This window comes from Thunnus maccoyii, chromosome 18 (assembly GCF_910596095.1).
Source record: "Thunnus maccoyii chromosome 18, fThuMac1.1, whole genome shotgun sequence".
NCBI lineage: Eukaryota > Metazoa > Chordata > Actinopteri > Scombriformes > Scombridae > Thunnus > Thunnus maccoyii.
In genome coordinates this window covers 10,424,504-10,445,629 of record NC_056550.1, presented here as the reverse complement: position 1 = coordinate 10,445,629, position 21,126 = coordinate 10,424,504, and the positions used below count along the sequence as shown (strand labels likewise).

At 40.3% G+C, this 21,126-nt stretch overlaps 1 protein-coding gene across 6 annotated transcripts in view; it reads left to right on the top strand.

Annotated features, from left to right (window-relative positions):
• The window catches only part of grin2aa (glutamate receptor, ionotropic, N-methyl D-aspartate 2A, a), a 162,199-nt gene that overhangs the window by 102,493 nt on the left and 38,580 nt on the right, over window positions 1-21,126 (top strand). For all 6 annotated transcript variants that reach the window (XM_042393501.1, XM_042393500.1, XM_042393499.1 and 3 more), the window contains 3 exons: window positions 263-429; window positions 4,701-5,129; window positions 16,622-16,736. In XM_042393501.1, coding sequence (XP_042249435.1) covers window positions 263-429; window positions 4,701-5,129; window positions 16,622-16,736 — 711 coding nt within the window. The remainder of the gene's footprint in view (window positions 1-262; window positions 430-4,700; window positions 5,130-16,621; window positions 16,737-21,126) is intronic.

Genomic DNA, 21,126 nt, shown 5'->3' with positions numbered 1-21,126 from the left:
TGTGTGTGTGTGCATGTGTATGTGTGTGTACAGTGGGATAGAGCGTGTGTCTGTGTACTCCGATTGTGCCAGATTTTAAATGCGCTGATTGATATTTCTGAGATGCTGTTTGAATTAGCTGGTGGAGTCATATGGAAAGTGAAATGAAAATACAAATAAATCTTCAACTAAATCTCCTCCTTCCCCTCCCTTTATCTCCCTTTGCTTCGCCTCCTCCCTTTTCTCCTTCCCTCTATCCCTGCCTCCCGTTCTCTTTTCTCAGGATGTGAAGTCAACATTCTTCCAGTTCGGTGCCTCCATCCAGCAGGAGGCTCTGCTGATGCTGAACATCATGGAGGAGTACGACTGGCACATCTTCTCCATCGTGACATCAAAGTTCCCAGGCTACCAGGAGTTCATCAACATCCTAAAAACTACCGTAGACAACAGGTACGATCAACTACACACCTGCTCTTGGATGTTTCTTTATATTTTGTTTGTCTCATCATTATTCAGCTGGAATACAGTTGCCGACTGGTCACAACACTAGTGTGAAGAGAGTGAATTGGTGGATATAACATCAGTATTTCTCCTCATGGGCTCTATATTCCTGTAACAGGGAACAGGTGGGAACCCAAGCAACATTTCTGTGTTCGAAATACCCTCAAACCCCTTGGACATTTGCCAGGACTCATCCTGAGGACAGCCATGTTGCTCTGGAAGGTTTTATTGTTAAATTTAGAGTCTGTGAGTAATAGTTTTCCAGTCTGACGTTTAGAAAAACACAGATGGTCAATTACTGTTCGATGCGGATCATTCCTGTTACTGTAATTTGCCACCCGCATATAAAATTACACTATGAGGCTGTAGAAGAAACACACAATAATTTCTACTGCTGTGTGATAACAGGCATGGGGAAGCTTTGGCATTCTACAAGTTGGTGTGGAAATCTCCCTCAATCAAACAGAATGTGGAACTCTCAGTAACATGTGGATCTATGGAGCCAAAAGATCTACACTCAGGAATTCAACTACAGTTAAATGGCTAACAGGTGTTATCAGAAAACTATGAGGCTATGAAGCACACATAAAGTGGGCCATTTTCTCCCCCTCATCAACCCCTTTGGGTCATCTTTTTCAAATATCACCTCTTAGCTCCCTCAATTCCAAGAGTCTACACTAAGAAAAACTGAAGATAACAAGCAATATGGGGAGGTTTTCAAAAGAGTTACTACAATCTTAGCCCAGGCATTTTTCCAAGCCCATTTCCCCATTTTGTCTGTAATGTTCTCCATTATCACTGCACATTTCCCAGAGAATGGGCAAGTTTACTTTCTTAAAGAGTTACTGCACACAAACTTTTGGCCTTGTATTTTTCATCTCCACCACTCATATGTACTTCAAAAACAGCAGCATAAAAGAATTTCATCAGCATTCTTAGAATTAAATTGTAGATGACAGGTAGGTTTACTACACATGCAGTTTGGCTGTCTGCCACACCTTTAGGTCATTTTGACTGATGTTACAGTCCTCCACAGAGAGAAAGAGAAAAAGAAAAAACTGCTGGAGTGAACAGCAAGCCATAATTTTTTGCAAAAAAGTCAAATAAATGATACATGTTCAGCAATGTTGAGATGTTGGCAAGATTTGATGCCTGTGCTTGTGATATATAGAAACAGAGCTGAAGAGGGTCTTTTTCATTAGCAGTTACTCTTTCTGTCAAACCCAAGAGGCAAACACAGGTTCAAAAACTCTCTGCCTGCGGTGACACTGGTTACACTTGTTTTAATTGCAAGTAGAGTAGCAACAGACATTTAAATGGCATGTTTTACTCTGTGTTCTCTGAGCCTTGAATGGAAAGTTACCTGGTATTACAACTTTTAAACTGCAGAACACGTGATAACTTAACTGAAGCACAAATCTGTTAAACCCATACAAAAATGGCCATAATGGCTTAAATAGCATCATCTGTAAGCTTGACAGTGCACAGGTTAATCTCATGTTGACTGGTGAAATTTGCACACAGAATGATAAGATTTGTAAACCAAAATATCAGGAAATTGGCAAATGCCCAATTGTCCATATCTTTGAGAGCAGAAAGCAAAGTCAGCAGGTTAAAAATGCACTAGCTTCAGCTAACAATTTCCATTTTTGTTTGGTCAACAACGTATGCATTTGCATTCATTTCCTTTCATCTTAAACTGTAAGACATTTATCTAAACAAAAAAACACCATACTTGTGACCCAGAGCGTGGGCATGCGAGAGAGGACTATAGGACTCGCAGATGTGTCTGCAGTTTGAGAGTGGCAATCATTTGTGAAATGGAACAGTGGCACCATTTGCAATCTGCGTGTAAGCAGTGCTTGCAAATTGCATTCATGAAATGGGCCCCTGCATCCTAGTGGCTGTGTGACTAAAGAGTGTGTCTTTACTGCCAGATCAAAAAGGTCAAAAAAGGTTGTTTTTTTTTGTGAAAAAGTTTATGACAATTAAGACTTTGGAGGAGTCAGATCTTGTATAAGCTCTCCATTGCAGCTTTGAACAATTCCAAACCATCTTCTTTATGTTTATTTACTGTAGATCACCATTATCTGTTGTTACATCAATAGCCACTTTTCCTGGGGTCCGTCTACCTTCATTTGTAATACTTTAGTAAAAAATAGTTACACACATTGACAGATGTGTAATAACTTCACATCCCAGCATCGGTATTCATGCACTCCAGAAGTGATTTTGACCTCAATGTTAAAATAATAGCTTATCATTTATGAAACAAGAAATAATTTGTCCAATTACCTGCAATTACCCATCGTCGATTTCCTATGTCAGTGCTCAACTGGCTCACAGTGACTTAGTCATGGGCAGACAGTTTTAATACCAATGAACTTCCATCATTCACAGCAGAAAATAAATTGGACCACTCAGCTCAGTGAGTCAAGCCTGACCTGACCATGAAAACATTTTGATACTTGCAGTCGCCTACATGAAATGCAGGCTCATGGAAATAATGTGAGATAGAGGGAAGATTTCATGGATGGCTACATACTGTACATAGGCTGTCTGCTGGAGGTGGATGCATGCAGGTAGGTGGTCTTTCTGTCAGTATAACCCACCAATTAAAGAACTGAGTTTTTGGACATGAATGGTCATCCAGACAATGGAGACACTTTCACTTACCTGTATGGTCTGGATCATCTCAAACACAAAAAAATACATTCTTACCTGCTTTTCTTGCAGATCAATCACTTTGGCTGATCTGCAAGAAGAGTGTGTACTGAGGGGTAAAATGAATTATAAATCAGTATCCACAGCTATATAGTTTTCTAATAGTGTATTCATTGTAGGGGTAAGTTGTTGGATTGGTACAAAGCAAACATTTCTATCATTTGTATTTGTATGCAGAAAATGGGAAATGTAGTTCCTAAACCTTTATCTTTTACATAGCAGTATTACTTCCCATAATTGTAATCATTCCTAGCCTTTCTCTCTCTGTCTCTCTCACTTTCTCTGTGTGTGTCTTTGTGTATCATTGTCTCTCTTTACTAGTTTTGTCATCTGGGACTTATAGACCATCATCACTTTGGACAGCAAGAGGAAGACAGAGAGTCCCAAATCACTCTCATGTTACACTACCTGTCTATTGTTGGATTCTTCTGTGATGGTTAACCGCTTTCCTCTTTTCCCCACCATGTGTCAGACTTTGTTACACTCCAGTCTCCAATGTGTGTGTGTGTGTATGTGTGCGTGTGTGTGTGTAGATGTGTAAGTGTGCGTGTGCGTGTGCGTGTGCGTGTGTGTGTGCGTGTGCGTGTGCGTGTGCGTGTGCGTGTGTGTGTGTGTGTGTGTGTGTGTGTATGCATCCTTCTTTTGTCCCTCTTTCTGCCAGCTCTGCCATGAAGGACCTGTACTCCTGATACCACAGTGTGCCAATTTATATGATATATTATGTTCTTTAATTACAAAGATAACCACAATTTCTACTGTTTCTCCTGCACTTGAGCCTCGCGTACTGGGACCTGCTGAATATTATTACTCTGGACGTTGTAGAAAAGATCAGCCAGTCCCACTGGATAAGAAAGATACTCTGTAAATGCTCTGTAAATGATCTTTTTAATAAGGTCTTGTTATTTCTCACTCTCCTCACTTTAGCTAACGGGCTACAGAACTATATTAAAAATTTGCTTTGGAATTATACGGATCTGTTTTCCCTCAGATGCTTTGAGCATTATAGTTTTAACGCTCAGCGGAGGAAAACCTGTTTATAAAAACATCTATCTTCAGCCACATGGTTTTGCAGGAGCAATGGAATTAATTAACTTATTTGCTGTCCAAAAGGTGTGAAAAGTTGCATTCCATGTTGATAACAGCACTTTTTTTTTCTGATAACAGTTGTTACCAATTATCACATTGACCACAGGCACTTGCTTTGGCCCTTTCACATTAACAGGCCCCTGTTTGTTGTTCTTGTCCTTTAGTTGTGTGGGCTGGAACTTGTTGAGCATGATTATACAGGACCAGCTTTAGCATTTGCATTCCATTTAGGCGTAATGTGTTTCCCCTGACAATAAGCACTTTATACCTATTAGCATTCACATCGCACTTAACAATGATATTAATTATAATGGATCGTTATAACTGCCCTTGTCAGCACCTGAACAAAGTTAATAGTCTATCAGTTAAATATTAACATTTCACTCCTGTCCTCGTTATCCTTGCTTTAGTTTTGTGGGCTGGGACCTGCAGAATATCATTACTCTGGATGCAGTGGAGGAAGACAGCCGGTCTCAGATCATGCTGAAGAAGGTCCAGTCTCCAGTGGTTCTGCTTTACTGCTCTAAGGACGAGGCCGTCTACATTCTGGAGGAGGCTCGCTCTCTGGGCCTCACCGGATTCGGATACATCTGGATTGTACCGTCCCTGACCACTGGCAACCCGGAAATAACACCTGAAGAGTTCCCATCGGGAATGATTTCGGTGTCGTATGACGACTGGGACTACCCATTGGAGGCGCGAGTTCGGGATGGTCTGGGGATCATAACATCAGCAGCGGCAGCCATGTTGGAGGAGTACGGCGACATCCCTGAAGCCAAGACGTCTTGTTATGGCCAGATGGAGAAGACGACCAAGCTGCCACCCAGTGCACTGCATAAGTAAGCAAAGAAAGAGTGTGTGTGGATGTGTTTGTTTTGGCATTAATGTCTATAATGATAAGCAAGAAATACATTGAGCTACGTATGTGTCTTTTAAGATGGGAGAAAAATAGAAACAGCAGAATGATGAAGGTTTTTGTGAGGTTTTGTGTATTTTTATAACATCAAGAGAGCAGCGCTGCTAATGCACATAGATATTTGTGTGTATATGAATGTTTGTTTGAGTGCAAGGGTTCCTGCCGCTGTATGCTTGTTTTCACCCTTGTCCTCAGTAATTAGATACTCCCACTAAGTTTCCACCAAGTCTATGTTAAGGATAGAAAGATGCAATTACTGGATAAAAGACCAAGGGATTGAAAGTTGGAGCTAAGAGAATAGAGGAAGTGTAGGAGTCAGAGAGAGAGGGGGGAATGAAAGAGGTGAATTGGAGTTGAGGAGGGAGTTTTCTATTTAGGCAGCAAAGAAAGGGGGAGGGAAAGAAATTGAGACTGGGGTCACAGTGGGAAGCCGCTACAAATGAGTGCTCTCCAAAACTGAAGAGCTCCTTGATGAGTCCTTCTGTTCCTCTTCTCATTTATTCTTCCATCTCTCATTCACTCTCTTCTGTTCTCCTTCTCATCTTGTGCTCACTCCCCAGCAGCCAGTGGGAGATGTTGCAGGTCTTGCCAGCTCTGTCTGGCTTTCCATCTGGCAGAGGACGGAGAGATACAACACACAATCTGTGTTCACATCCCAATATTGTTTTTTTTTAAATAATGATGTGTGAAATTACAAATTGAGACTCTAAATGACAAATTTGATTCCAAAATTTAATTTCGTTTTTATTGGTTGCAAATTTCAGAAATTATATCTGTCTTTAATGTGCTTCAGCTTAGAATTAAGATGCAGTACTTCAACTAGAACGTGAGTGAGAAGAAGAATAAATTCAGCCACCCTTGAGAGCATATGGATGTTTGGTTTTTAACAGTCTGCCCAACATTTTGGCAGATACTGAACATAAATATCATATTGGAAATTGAACCAGTGTTTTCATAGTTGTCATGGTATCATTCTTTAGTTTGCTTTTGTCTTAGATTAAGGCTTGAAATATGGCCAAAATAACTAACATTAAACACCAACTTGTTCAATATGAATACATTTTTGAAATATCTCTGGTTCACATGTTTTTCTGAGGGTCATGAGGCGAAGTCATTGGTTTTAACCCATGTGAAAAATGTTTTAGCATCCAAAAAGTTTGCATCAAATTAACTTCAGTTAGGTTGCAATATCTCTGGATATTGGAAATGGAAAAGAGGCAGAGAATGAAAAGACAAAGAAAAAGAGAAGAAAGTGGCACAGTGAGAGAATAATGAAACAGATACACTGAGAGAGCACTGAGTGTAGTGGATTTTATCTAACAGTGGCATTTTCTGATCGGTGAAATCCGCTCTGCTAAACTAATGCTAGTTTATGAAGTAAAGACTGAAGTCTAATATTTTCCACTGAGGTCAGCTTACAGCAACTATCTATAAAGCTTTACTGACCTGAAATATTTTCATGTAATTGGTCAATAAATCCACCAGAAACTCCCACTACCTTTCAGATGCTACACCAATTTTCATCTGGGTTCTGTAGAAACCAAACCAAGTGCATTGTTTACCGTAGTTAGTTAAGGGGGGCTGGGAGATTTAAACCTTCACTGTAAAATCAAGGCTGGGCTGGTTATGTCTGTTTAGAGAGCTTAAAATCTTAACAGGAACTGAGGTAACACAGGAGTTTCTGGCATTGATATGCAACATTTACCTGCCCCCTGCCATGAATTATGATCAATTTGTTACCATAATTTGAAAAGAACATCCAATATTACTGATTGCAGCTTTAATAACCTCTGTAGGATTTCAAATACCAATCATACACTAATACAGCTCCTCTTTTGTCAGGCAAAACAGATACACCAAAAAGAATTACCACATATCCAGAGCCAGCTGACTTTGTTCCCAGCATGCTCTGCTGCCTCAGGTTGTTACCAAGGTGATGAGTGGCCACAGATGGCTCTGTTGTGGGTGAGAGAGCTCAGCCAATAGGGCTTCAGGGCCAGGACATGAGAAACATGATTGGTCAAGGCTAGGTCGGGGCGACGGGCCAGTGTGGGTTGTTAGACCATCAACGGCTGTCAGGGGAGATATGACGAACACACACACACACACCGATGTGGGCATACAGACAGACACATACAGCCAGGCTATATGCACAATGTACAGTGGGTCACATCACTTTATTCTAAAAGATAGTCTCCTCTTACTGTAAGTTCTTCTGTGTGTCCACTCCTCTCAGACTCAACTGTGATTTGTGACAACAATATAATTTTCAGTGGATGCCTCTCCCTCCCTTAAGTGGTTCAAAAACATGCCACAATAGAGAAAAACTTGTTTTGAAGAAAATAATATCAATAGATGGTGGTGAAATCACAGAAAACGTCTGTGGTGTTTCTAGTATTGTGCAGTGTGGGCTTTCAGTGAAGTTTTACCTCACTCAGTTTTTGCCTGTGACAGCTGTGATGATAAATCCACTGTGACACATCCAAGATGAATATGTTTTGCAGAGTAATAGAAAAATTAAATTAAATAAAAACAGGAGACAAATGACCAACTAAGAGCGCTGGCCAGTGCAGCAATCAGACCAAGTGACAACTTCTGCTCCATATAAAATATGGTGTGTGCATGTGTGGGTTTGTGTGTGTGTGTGTGTGTGCTTGTACGCGTGCATGTTAGAAACAAGAGAAATATCCCCCCCTTAAGAGAATGTTCTGTCATGACAGATTTACAGTGCACCGCTCACCTTGCTGTGGTGAACAGTGTGCCTTAAAAGACTTTAGCACTTATTTATCAGTGTGTGTGTGTGTATGTGTGTATGTGGAAAAGGTGTGGTGGTAGTAGTTTGTTCTGACAGGTAATTTCAGTCTCTAGCCCTGATATATGAGGGTCAGAACTGACGAAATACACACGTGCACCCATACACACTCACACTGAGTCTTGGGGCAGCTGTCATGAGCTGTAGCAAGATGTGTGCTTACACACTACACAATGCAATTGAGAATTTTAAAAAATGCAAAATTCACATGCTGACACAATTTATACTAGTTTAGATGCAACTATGCAATTATCAAGTTATGTTATATGTTGCATAAAACTTCTTAGTGTATTTGTCATTTTTTCTCAAGAGGTAGTGACTTAGTCCATGAATGTATTTTTACACCGTGGAAACAATGATGTCCTAGTGTCTTAACATGCCAGTCACTCCACTACTCATAAATATTACATTACTGCATGATCGTTTGCTAACTATGTCTGTGTGTATATGTGTGTTTATTTGTTATTCCATTGCCATGTGTACATTTCTGTTTGCCGCTCTCCTGAGAGTTGCATACAATCACATACTGAATTCACATACACTACATGATCTCACAAAGAATAGGTGTGTTAGAATAAATGGGGGATATTCAAATTCATGACCTATACACTGCCACCTGTGTGATATGAAGTGTGTGTGTGTGTGTAAATAAATGTGTGTCAGCATGTGTCCAGCACTATGTTGAAACTACTGTCTTGTTAGATCCTAATGGCCCACTTATAAACATTAAAATGCATGTTTATCAAACAATAAATACATTTCCCTTGCTTCCTTAAAAGTTCAAACTTTGGACACAAGTTTTCATCTCAAACGGAGACAGAAAGTGAGAGGAAGTTAAAAAAGAAAGTATGGAAAGAGGAACACATTAGATTGGCAGAGCTGCTAATACATAACACATACTGTGTGTATGTGTGGGCGTGATAGTGAGCATATCTGCAATCATAAAAAATCAGTAAGCTATTTTACCCCTCACATCTCTCCTGTCAGCTTAAGTATTAGCTTGCCTTGCAGGTAGCAGTCTGTGAGAGAGAGGGACTGAATCCTTTTAAATCAAATAAATCTTTGTACATGAATAGCAGATGCGAGCCCGTGTGTGAGTACGCAAAGGCTCTCGGTTTAGTATCATCTGCATGAAAAAGTGATTACGAAGCAAAAGCAGATATCTCCAATTTCAATCTAGAACAATGAGCCAATAGCAGTTCAAGTAGCTAATGCTTAGCCTGAAGTGTCCTTTGGCAGTGGTGGGTATGCATCTCATACAATGCTGTGAGAGCAGTAGTACTCCAGTAGGCTAAAGTTGATGATGGAGCTTACTCAACTAATGGATTACAGCCAAGGCTGTCCAGTTGACTGAAACATAATTTTGAATAATTATAAAGAGCAGGACAACAGTAGGTCTGTGTTGCTTGACTCAGTGGCAAGTTTCACCATCATCATTACATGTGGATAGTATATGCAAATGTTTAATTTCCCTCCATTTTTAAAAGCTTCTTAAAACCATCAACAGACTCTGTGTTTTTTATGACTAGGGGAAGACGGTTCCAGAGGGTGGGGGCCACCACCACAAAATTAAGCTATGTTTCCTCGTTTCTGTAGTGGTGCATTCAAGGATGGTAAAATGTGGGTCTCCCAAAACACTCCAGTCCCATGCTATGCTAGTAATAGGGAAAAGCAGACACAAAATATCATACTACTAAATACTTTAGAATATCAGTATATTTGGAAGAAAACTAGTTTCATGATATGAGGCTGTATATTGTGCTGTTGAATCAGGCACAAGAGTCTGGAAGAGGAAGTGACCACTGGGTCAGAACGACAGTTAAGCTAAGCTGCTAAGTTTATCTGTGATTCATCCAGAAGAGCTGAATCTAACACAAAAAACAGAGCAGCAGAGTTTTGGCACCACTATTACAGTTTATGAGGCTGAATATAGTGCTGTGTAATCAGACAAAACAGAGTGTGGACTGGAGGAGACACCGACCACCAGAGCTACAGCGCAGCCTGATACACAAATTTCAGCTGCCGAGTTTCTCCGTGATAACACTAACACAAACCAACAAACAACTGGCTTTACAATACAATGTCGGAGTAGAGGTATGGCGCCACCATTACAACTTATGAGGCCAAATTTAGTGCTTTGGAATCAAACAAAACAGAGTGTGGAGGAGAGGGTGACTCTGTGCTACAACAAACTTTGCAGTGCTTTGGTGAATCTGTCTTTGTCTTCTGACAGAATATTATATCAGACTTTGGCAACTCTGAATACAGAACAACAACAAACAGTGACTGTGTTTCCTGTAACTTGTGGCTACATCCAGTGGCACCCACGCAGCACTTGGTAACTCACTAACTTTGTCTCTGCTAACTTTGTCTAGTAGAGTGAGTCGGTCAGATTGGACGGGACATGTGCAATACACTCTGGTTGTTGTAGGATTCACCCTTAAGAGTGTTATGGGGAATATACAAACTTTTTCTTAGTATTCTATAGTCATAGGGCACAAAATTAAAAAAATAATTGCACATTTCTACTACATAGGTGACCTAGTTTAAAGAAATCATCATATTCGCAGCGCTGAATTTTTCCTTTAAGCAGGAATAGCATATGATTGACAGCTTGTGTGCTACATCTCACAGATAAATGAACCATCAAGTTGCTCCACTCAGAGAGAGGATGGAGAATAAGGAAGAGATGGCACAGGAGGAGGTAGGAGATATGAATGGAGCTTAGTTAGTAGCAGTTCCTGGCACACAAGAAGTTTATTAATTTGTCATCAAAAGGAAGGGTATCTAACAAAGGTGCTCCAGTGTTGTGCAAGAATTCCTGTCCTAAACATGGATTTGCATACTGGAGAAAAAAAAAAACATGATATTAAAACTCAGCTACAGTGAGAAGGATCCCAGGCAATACACAAACAAATCCTGTTTTGTGCAACAAAAGAAATCCTGCTGAAGTAGCTGCTTGGACATATGTTGCATTTTATGGTGCGACTGCAAGCTTGGAAATGACAAAATGTAATTGTTAGCATTAATCTTGTGCTGACCAAACTCACACAGAAAAGTGCACACATACACACGCCACACACACACACACACACACACACACACACACACACACACCAGGGACTACAGGAAGGACAGAGACACTGCTAAGCTAGCATCTACTTCACCTTGTACAGTCATCATTCATGTCACACTAAACACATGCCACCTGAGTGTGTGTTTTAAAATGAATACTCACCCCCCGGTCCTCTCAAAAGACTTAAATCAGGACTGATAGTTGCCCCCATCTTTTTAAGACCTCTTCCTTCCTTTGTGTGTCATTACACTTCATAGTTCATGAGTGCTCTGACAGTATACATCATTGCTCTGACTGGCCCTTGTCTTGATGAAGGATAAATGTCTCTATCTTTAACACACACATACACACAGTCCCTATAGTAAAGCCTCTTCAGATAAGGTCCTTATCACAATGTCAGACCTTTGTAAACACAGTAAAATCCAGAGCATCTCAGAATAAGTGAGTATTTGAGAAATTGAGACATCTTTTGTGTCAAGAGCACTTAACAGGACAGGACATAGTGTTGTCCCCACAGCAGACTGCTGTTGTATCTGGTCTAGTTAAAATAAAATGAACAAACATATGTGTTTTGAAATGTCAGTGTTTTTTATCGTTCATTTTATCAATCTATCATTATAAATGCATTCTTTATTGCTGAGAAAGGAGGAAGAAAAAGTATTGTGTATTGTGTTGATATGGCACTTACTGCTGTAGTGCAGTGTATGTGTGTGCTCTTATATGCCTGCTGCAGTGTATGCAGCGTAAGAAATTTAAAAAAATATTTTGGGGGCAACTTCCGCCCCCACTGTCTAAAAAATTTGGAGTATTTACAAAATTTTGGGGGCACTTTTAAAAAAATACTAATTAATGCATAAAGTTGCTGTTTTTAATGTGAAATGAACCCAAATTAAAATGCACACAGTAAACACCATCTCATTTGTAATAATTGTCTACATTTTCTAACTACAATAATAAGCACATGAAAACAAACAATTCAGGCCTATTCCCTTCCAACTGGTTCTGAGATCATGTCATTTTCAGATCTCCCACAAGTCAAAACCAGTCTAACTTAGATGATTCCATCATTGTGGGTCTGATGCGGTGTATGCCACTGCCTCAAGTGTTTCACAAAATTACAGACTAGTAGCTACAAGTACTGTCAAAATAGCCAAAATTAGTGTGATATTCCCTCCTTATTGATGCAGTTCTGGAAATATCTTCAGTTGAAGTTTTTTAGCATGCTTTATTTAATCACCACACTTAGCCCTGCTGACGATTTGAGCATGTATGAAATAACATTATAGACTCGACTATTCAGCACTGCGTCATTGTCAGCAAGTCGGCAAGACCCACATGTAGGCTGTAACATTAACGTTATCTAGCCAACAATAATGTTAGCCAACGCGCCAGACCAAAGACATTTTAAAGTCTCTAGTGTTAGCGTTAATGTTACTTACTATATGCAAATGGATGATGCTTGCTTGTTTGGTGACAATAAGCTGAATACTATTTAACCTGTTTGTTTCCTTTAACAAAGTCGTGATTAGCCTTTAGCTTTCGAAGGCTATTTTTGAGTGACTGAGCCCTGCATGCTTTACAGAAGAGGAGAGTCATCTTAGTCACCTCTTCAAACCAGTCTATTTTCCAGTTTTGAATTGTAGAAGTGGCAACTTTCTTTGCTGTCATATTTGCTGGGGGTGCTGTTGGTGACGGGGCCCAGGATTTGGGCTGCTTTCACCGGTAACGTAACAGTTGGAGCTTTTTTAATGAGGGACCGGTCCATCGCAGCAGCCAAATTCACTGCAGGTGCAGGATTGCATGGCCTCTGCCAGGTATTGTAACAGCTGCGTAGCGTGAACAATAGCGCTGTTTATGTGAGTGTGTTAGGGCCGGAAATGGAAATTAAATGAATTGAATGAAAATAAAATGATGGCTTAATGTAGGATTAGGATATTGGCCTAACCTGGAAAAATCTTGGGGGCAATTTTTGCCCCTTGATCACGGTTTTTAGGGGCATTCTGAGACTTCTTGGAGCATTTTTGCCCTTGCCCCTGTTAATTCCTGATGCTTGGTGTATGTGTACTGTTGGTTAACTCTGGTGCAGTGCCCCCACCCCAACTCCTTTTGCTCCAAAATAAGGGGAAGGGAGGAAAAAATAACACTGAAGATATTTTTATCCTAACTCTGTCGACTGTCGAGGCTTAGTCCTCCTACTCTCTCGTCATACTTTCCCTTCTCCCCTTTCCATCTCTCTCACTCAATCTCTCTTATCTTTATTCTCGCTCTCATTTTTTTTCGGGTGCTCCTTCTCCACTGTCTCTCCACCTCTGCACCCTCTCCTCATCCCCCCTAATGAATAGAGAGATTACTGATATAATGGGAGGCTGGAAAGTGAGAGAAATTGGATGCTTTGCTATGATCTCAGTCCTACAGGGGAGAGGAAACATTACATGGAGGATTGTTGAGGTGGGCAAAGTAATTGTCTGTGTTTATGTGTGTGCAGGGATGTTCAGTTGGGGGTGTTTAGGGTCATTTTCCAGCATGTACACTCCAGTCTGTGTCCGTATCCTAGCAACACCCTAGGTCCACCTGTTCAATGGGCGTCAGCCCAAACATACTTGCAGACATACACACACAATCTGCCTGCCCTGTCTGCATCCTGTTCTTGCTTTCAAACACAATGGTGCACTATGTAGGATGTTTCATTATGATTTTCACATGAACAGCCAGTGACACATATACAGCATATTTATCACAGAACTGCACTGGTAGTCATAATAATAATGATATTTCATGCAGAGAATAGACAGAGGTGCCTATTTTTCATTTTGCCTGTTGGAAAAAGCTGAGGTCTGGCATTCGATTGAATTCAATCTCAGAAAAGTTATACATCATTTTTTAAAGCTGCACTAGAAACATTTTTATATATATATAAAAAAAACCCTCACTGCTCTTGAACCTGAATCACAAAGAATCAACTGAGATATCTAAACTGAGAGGCTTTAGATTTACACTGTTTGCCTGAATTAAAGTTTAACCTGTAAAGTGGTCACTGGCAGGAAATGATTAATGAAAAAAAGGGTCTCCCAAATATTTGATGTCAAGATAGGAGGATTGAATAAGGTTGTCTGAATATCTTCAACTAATGCTCCCAAACAATACATCATTTTGAAAGAAAGAAGAGCAAAGGCTTCCGTTTTGCATGTGAATTTGTGTGTTTGTGTCTCTTCCAGATTGATGGCTGCAAAGTGCAGAATGGGCTGTTGTCTAAAAGAGCAGCCTGGGTGCTGGTATTGATTCCAGCACCTCTTTCTCTGCTGTAGTCGCACATACAGTAATTGGGTTCAGCACTGGACCCTGTGTCCAATCAAATGGCTTAATACTACTCACCTGGTTGCTTGCAGGCCAATCGGATTATTTTAATCACGAAACCCACTCAATCCCCTTATCTCTGCCTGATTTCATCTGAGCATTGAGAGGCTGTGCATGTGTGTTACCAGCAGCAATTTAAAGGGACATGTAGATATTGTGAAATGGCACCACACACACACAAACACACATATTACACAGCCTTTTTCTCCATTATCTCTGTGGCCATCCTTGTGACTTGGAATTATAATTGGTTTAGACTCCTGGTATGTGTAATATGCAAGTGAGTGAGTCTGTAACAGCTGAAATAATAAAAACACATTGAATTTACTTAAACTGACAATTACAGTTAAATCCTGCAGAGCATGTACTGGTTCATAGTATGTGTGGGATTAAAGCTGCATCACAGTATGCAAGTTTTTTCATCTATTAAAAAAAGGAATTAATTGCTAACTGGAAATTCAACAAAAACGGCTCTTGCTCCCTTTAATTGAGACTTGAAAAATCAAAGCTTTAAAAAGGAATAAGAAGTTATTGAAGTTTGGCAGGGACAGAGAATCACAGAGATAAACAGACAGATATACAGAGGGAGAGATATTTTGTAATGAAGGGATTGGCTGATTCACTATTTTTTGGCAGAAATCACCTAAATAAGTTTCTTAAAGGATGATTTTTCATGCCTGTCATATTCAGGCACTCAATGGACATTGAAACAGGTTTTTCTTGCTGTAATCATTTGTCCTTTTCATAGTGGCCATTAAGAGATCCATTCCTAATGCGCTTCCAGCGTAAGTGATGGGGAGCAAAATTGGCAGTCCTCCTTCAGTGCAAAAATGTATTTAAAAGTTTATCCAAAGCTAATATGAAACTTCAGCAATCCACATTTTTCATATAAAGTGGACATCTTTCAAAGGGAAACACTGCCTGGGGAAACAAAAAGAGGGAATTTTATTCTAAAAAGAAAATAACTTGGAAGATATCTACTTGATTTAACTAACTCGGACTGCTGACGCATCATATTAGATTTAGATGGTACATTTTTGAACAAAATGAGGACTGTGGATTTTGTCCCCCTTCACTTACATTGTAAGCGCATTTGAAAGGGATCTTTTAATAGCCAGTGTTAGCAGCAAGGAAAACCTCTTTCAGTGTTCACACGGGCACCTGACTGTTGTTTTAAGACAGAAAAATTGTGAACCTGTCCTTTGATGTGTATGCCGCATAAGCAAACAGTGTATCAAATGACACAAGTAATAAGCTTCTAAAAGCACAATTTGCTCCATACACTACAGCGTTTGGCTGCACAATGTCCTACACAGCATGAAATGCCTCACCTGCAGCGCTCCTCTGTGGCTTTTCAAAGACACATCACATGGGCACATATTCCATTTAGAAGTTTGCCCCGTCGCCCGGGCGCAAGAATGGAGTAGAGGAGGAAGGAAAGAGGAGCTGTCTCTCCCGTGTTGTACATGACCACTGACAGAAGGAGTGAGGAAGACAGAGTGGGGAAGGACAGCCATGATTAATGTGGAGGCTATGTGGACCCAAGAATATCTTCCCAATGCCCTCCATCTTAGCTAATGTGACCTGCCATATGGGTCACTCATTACAGTGTGTGTATAAGTGTGTGTGTGCATGCGTGTGTGTGTGTGTGTGGTGAGTGCTAGTATGGACAGACTATCGCTTTAGGTACTATCTGCACTCACTCTCTTTTTTCTCTTTCAACTGTACTATAATTGTAAATTTTGGATCCTTTCACATTATACTAGGCACACACACGTATATTTTGTAGGATTTGAATAGATTTTTATGTCCCTCAGCATTAAACGTTGAGTCTATGTCCACTTGCTTTTTATTTCAGGAATGTAGTCATAATCCAATCCATGTGAATCAACTTTACAACTTTCAATGCAATAGAGCGTGTGTGAATATTTTAGGATAGTAATACCAGTAGATTGTAAATTGACTTTTTCTCATGCTAATGTAATTCAATTTCCTCTTTTTCCTCTGTTTCTTCTCGCCCGCATTCATTTATTTCCTTTTTCTCATTCGCTCATTTCTCCAACTCTCCCCCTTTTCCTTGTTACCTCTCTGACTTCTTCTCTTGTCACCCTCTGCCCCACTACTCCTCACCCCTCTCTCTCTCTCTGTCCCCCTCCGCTCCTCTTCCTTGTAGATACATGATGAATGTGACGTGGGATGGCAGAGACCTGTCATTCACAGAAGACGGGTACCAGGAAAATCCAAAGCTGGTGGTCATTGTTCTCAACAAGGACAGAGAGTGGGAGAAGGTAGGATCTGACCAGTGTGTGTCTGTGTGTGTATGTGCATGGAAAAGTGTGCACATATTCCTGTCTGTTCTTCTGGGCCATGATACCACTTTTACCATAGTTTTGGGGGTTATTCTATGATTACACATTTATTACACATATTGGGTTTTAAAGGCTGAGTCTGGTGTTTTTCTAGACTAAATGTAAAATAATATAAAAATGAGAGAAAATAAAGTGGGAATTTGGACCCCAGTATTTCTAAAAACCTGGCTATAACCCTAGATATTATCATTCGTATTATACATATATAGTATATTATCTTACATCCTGCCACTTTTTTTTTTCTATTTTTGCAGATATCTGCTAATATCGACCTGCCAATGTATAGGACCACCTACTGAAACTTAAAAAAAAAAAAAATCAAGGGAGAAAAACAACACCCGCAGTGTTTGATTGGCAAGTGATCTCTGAGAACCTCCGTGAAAAAACAAAACCAGAAACAAATGCTAAACATCAGCATCGAAAATGCTACCTCTGTCTCATTGTACGACACCTACAGTTGATCAATGAGCTCATTTACCAGCAACGTTATGGATTTCTTTAACTAGTTAATGTGGGGGAGCTTCCATAAAGAATGGCCACAGTGAATGGCTAAGTATTCTCGCCGTTGTAATGGACTTTAAAATGGCAGCCATGTATCTTTATACCTACATCAGTCTGCTTCTCGCAGGCTTAAATACCTTATATTTAATAGCTCATACTTCACAGTTTGTGAGGCAAAGAAGAAGTTTGAGATAGGGATAAAAAAAAGAGAGAGGTGTGGCCAAAGGAAGGGTTTTGATAAGGAAGAAAGGGGGATAGATGGTTATGTCTTTCTGTCTTTATTGTCTTTCCATCCCTTTAATTTTGTAATTCTCTCCTACCATCTTCTCATTTTTTTATCTTGTCCTTCCCACTGCCTGTCTCTCCTCTCATCCCTCTTCCTTCACTTTATTTCTCTTTCCCACTTTCTTTCCTGTCTTCAATACTTTTTGTTTCTGCTTCTATTATCCACACTTTCCTCACTTCTTTTCCTCCATACCATCCCTCCATCCTTTCTTCCTTTCTTTCCCAGGCCAGATAATCTGTGCACTCCCGTCTGTCTTTAGCTGTGATTGCTGTTGTGGTCTCTGATAGCACCTCAAACCACAGTTAATCAAAAACTGAGACCTCTGTTATTGGGGTGGCGAGGGGTCACTGCTCCTGTATGTGTGTGTATGTTTACCCTTCCACACTGGTTATTGACAGAAACACTATTCGAGAGACTTGTGCTTTGACAAATCAGGTTTTTATTCAGGTCACATCCCTGCTTGTGTGTGTGTGTGTGAGTGTGCGTTACAGTATTCGGTTTAGTTTGCCGCAATCCGTACAGTCTCCACCCAATCTTGAGACTAGCTTTTTCATATTTCATACTGACACACACCCACACTCACACACACATACACACACACACACACACACACACACACACACATACACACACAAAAGACCCTTTGTTGGTGTGCAGAGGGGAGGTAGAGTATGTTGCTGTAAACAGAGAGCCTGTGAAATTGATCAGTACCACTTCACTGTGGTGCAGAGAAAGAGACTGAAGGCAAGAGACACAGAGACCCAAAGTGGAAACATAATTGGGAACTGCTCTCTATCTCTCTCTTTCTCTCTCTCTCTCTCTCTCTCTCTCCCTCTCTCTGGTGCAGCCGTCCCACCCTTGCACCAGAAATCAGTGGCACAGAGAGAGAGAGAGAGAGAGAGAGAGAGAGAGTGAGAGAGAGAGACTTCCATGATGATCAAGAGATAAAAATTCAGAAACTGCACTAAAATATGGATATGCACTAAAAATATAAAATGTGTCCCCTTGGGGCACAGGAGGAAGAGACAGGGGGGGAGAGGAGCAATATGGAGCGATACGGAGACGAGTGAACGATGGAGACAGATGGGCCGAGGTAGTGAGAGCAAATGTGGGAGAGAAAAATAGACAAAGAGATAGAGAGAAAGAGAGGAAAACGGAGGAAGAGAGAGAGGTGGAACTGAGCCATCAGCATGTGTATGTTTTCTTTTCTTTTTTTCACCCACTACAGGTGTTTAGCACTCAGGTTTTCAAAGCAACCACACCTGCGGTTCTCTGCAACACACACGCACAAACACACACACACACACACACACACACACACACACTTGCATACACATGGAGTTGGTTAGATGGTATATTTTTGAGTTCTGGGGAGAGTCACACCTGTTTGGTTGGATGTGTATGGTGTTTGGGATTTTTTGAGGGTTATGTAATTGCCAGTAAATTGCTGTTTAGTCAAAAGAAGCGCAGATTGCAGCAAGTCATGCAGGTATATTTGACTGGCTCAGAAGTGCGGCATTATGGGGGTTTTCAAAATTTGGCTTTTTAACAGTGAAGATGGATGTGGCAGTAATACATTACAATGCATTATAGTAATGTGGTTACTTTTCCAGTAAAGAGAAGTGTAAGATATTGCAATTTGAAATTCAGTAAATTCATTATATTTACTACTCTCAGTAACGCTTCATTACATAAACATGTTGGGGGTCTTGTTTCCATTTTTTCAAGTAACTTGCCCAACACTGGTCTCCATATCACAAAATGCTAATATGTTGTAATGAGGCTGCATCCAGAGGAAGCAGTAAATTAATTCAATTTTGGTGCAGAACGGTTTAAAGGAGCCGGCTTTACTTTGAGGATGAAGGCCACACACACACACACACATACTGTCTGCAAACACATATTTACACACACATAAAAAACTGAGTTCACTACTTATTTAATTAAAATGTACATTGAACTTTATGTTTTGCTGAATATTATCCCTCCATTACTTGTGAGACTCATTCAAAACACTTTCAAAACAGCTTAACATAATTTCAGTCAAGAGTGACCGACAAGAGATTAAAATAAAATGTCTTAAAGGTTTGGTGTAAATGGCAGTGTGTTGTTTGATGACACAGGAGAGGTTATTTGGGCAAAATGATGAACTTGAAAATGAGCAAGTCAGGGTCCTGGATGCTGGTAGGGAGGGAAAGGAGGAGGAGGGTTTCACTTATTTTATATTCAACGTAAAGGCTTTCCTTAGGATAATAGAATCCACAGTGGAGAAATTCATAAATATGTATCAATTGACTCCTGTGCTCTGAGAATTCAGGAAATTCAGAAAATGTATAGCGTTTAAGTATAAAAACATTACTGCGACCCAGCTTTGGAAAATGTGAAAATGTATGCCTCCAGAATCAGTGACAGAAGCGATGATGAATTTTCATTCACGTTTCATTCAGAGATATAGTATAACGTCATTGACTGAATGAGAAAAGTGTATTTACCAATTAGAACCAGGATGTTATGTTTTATTCCTGCTGAGTAGATGGAGTGTGTAAATTGCTTAAGGAAGTGCTGCAGTGTTAGCAGCCAGTTCACAAAATAATTATTACAGACAGCATGGGATTTGTGCTTGGAGAATCACAATATGGAGAGCAGACACACGTAAAGCCCACTTCCATACACACACACACACACACACACTTCCAAATCAACAAAAACTGACCTACACATGAACACACGCAAACACGACCATTCATTTTCTCAATCTACTATTCTCTGCGTCTTAATAAAAGTGCTACACTTTCTGTGGAGCACTATGGAATTTGTGGATTCATCTTTCTCTCACTCTTCTGCTTTTTCATCCCCTTCCTCTCTGCCCTTGTTTTGTCACACACACACATACATACACACACAGGCATGCACGTGCATCCTCACACATGCATGCAGACACACACACACACACAAACACATTCACACATATACACAGAGCAAGCGTAGGAGAGGGAGAGCCGAATCCATTTTCCCGACATAATTTTGTCTGACAGGAGTGACAGATACTGTTTTATGACTGAATGGTTTTCTCCACGCTATTAGGAACTCATTCTCCCATAGTGCAACTTGCCACAGCGATAACTCTCCCAGCGAGAATGGCACAGAGAAGGTGCTCAGTGTAGGAGCGCTGACCCCTGTTTTCTTTATTCTTGTAACATTCTCTCTCACTTGTTCAGCAAGGTCCTGGTTGATTGTAGCCCCTGAGTATGTGTGTGTGTGTGTGGTTGTATAGGTCAAACACTGAATGACAGAAAGACAGGGGGAGACGGAGCGAGAGAGAGATAAAAAGAAAAAAAGAAGACAGCGTGAAATGAAATAGAGAGCAAGAAATGCAGGTACAGAAAAGAGCAAGGCCATCATAAATAAAGACAAAGAAAGATGAAGAGGAAAATAGTGAGAGCAGAAAAAAGAGAGGGCATGTTTGAGGTGACAAAAGAAAGAGTAGGAGATGAAACCAAAAAAAAAAAAAACAAGGGCTTT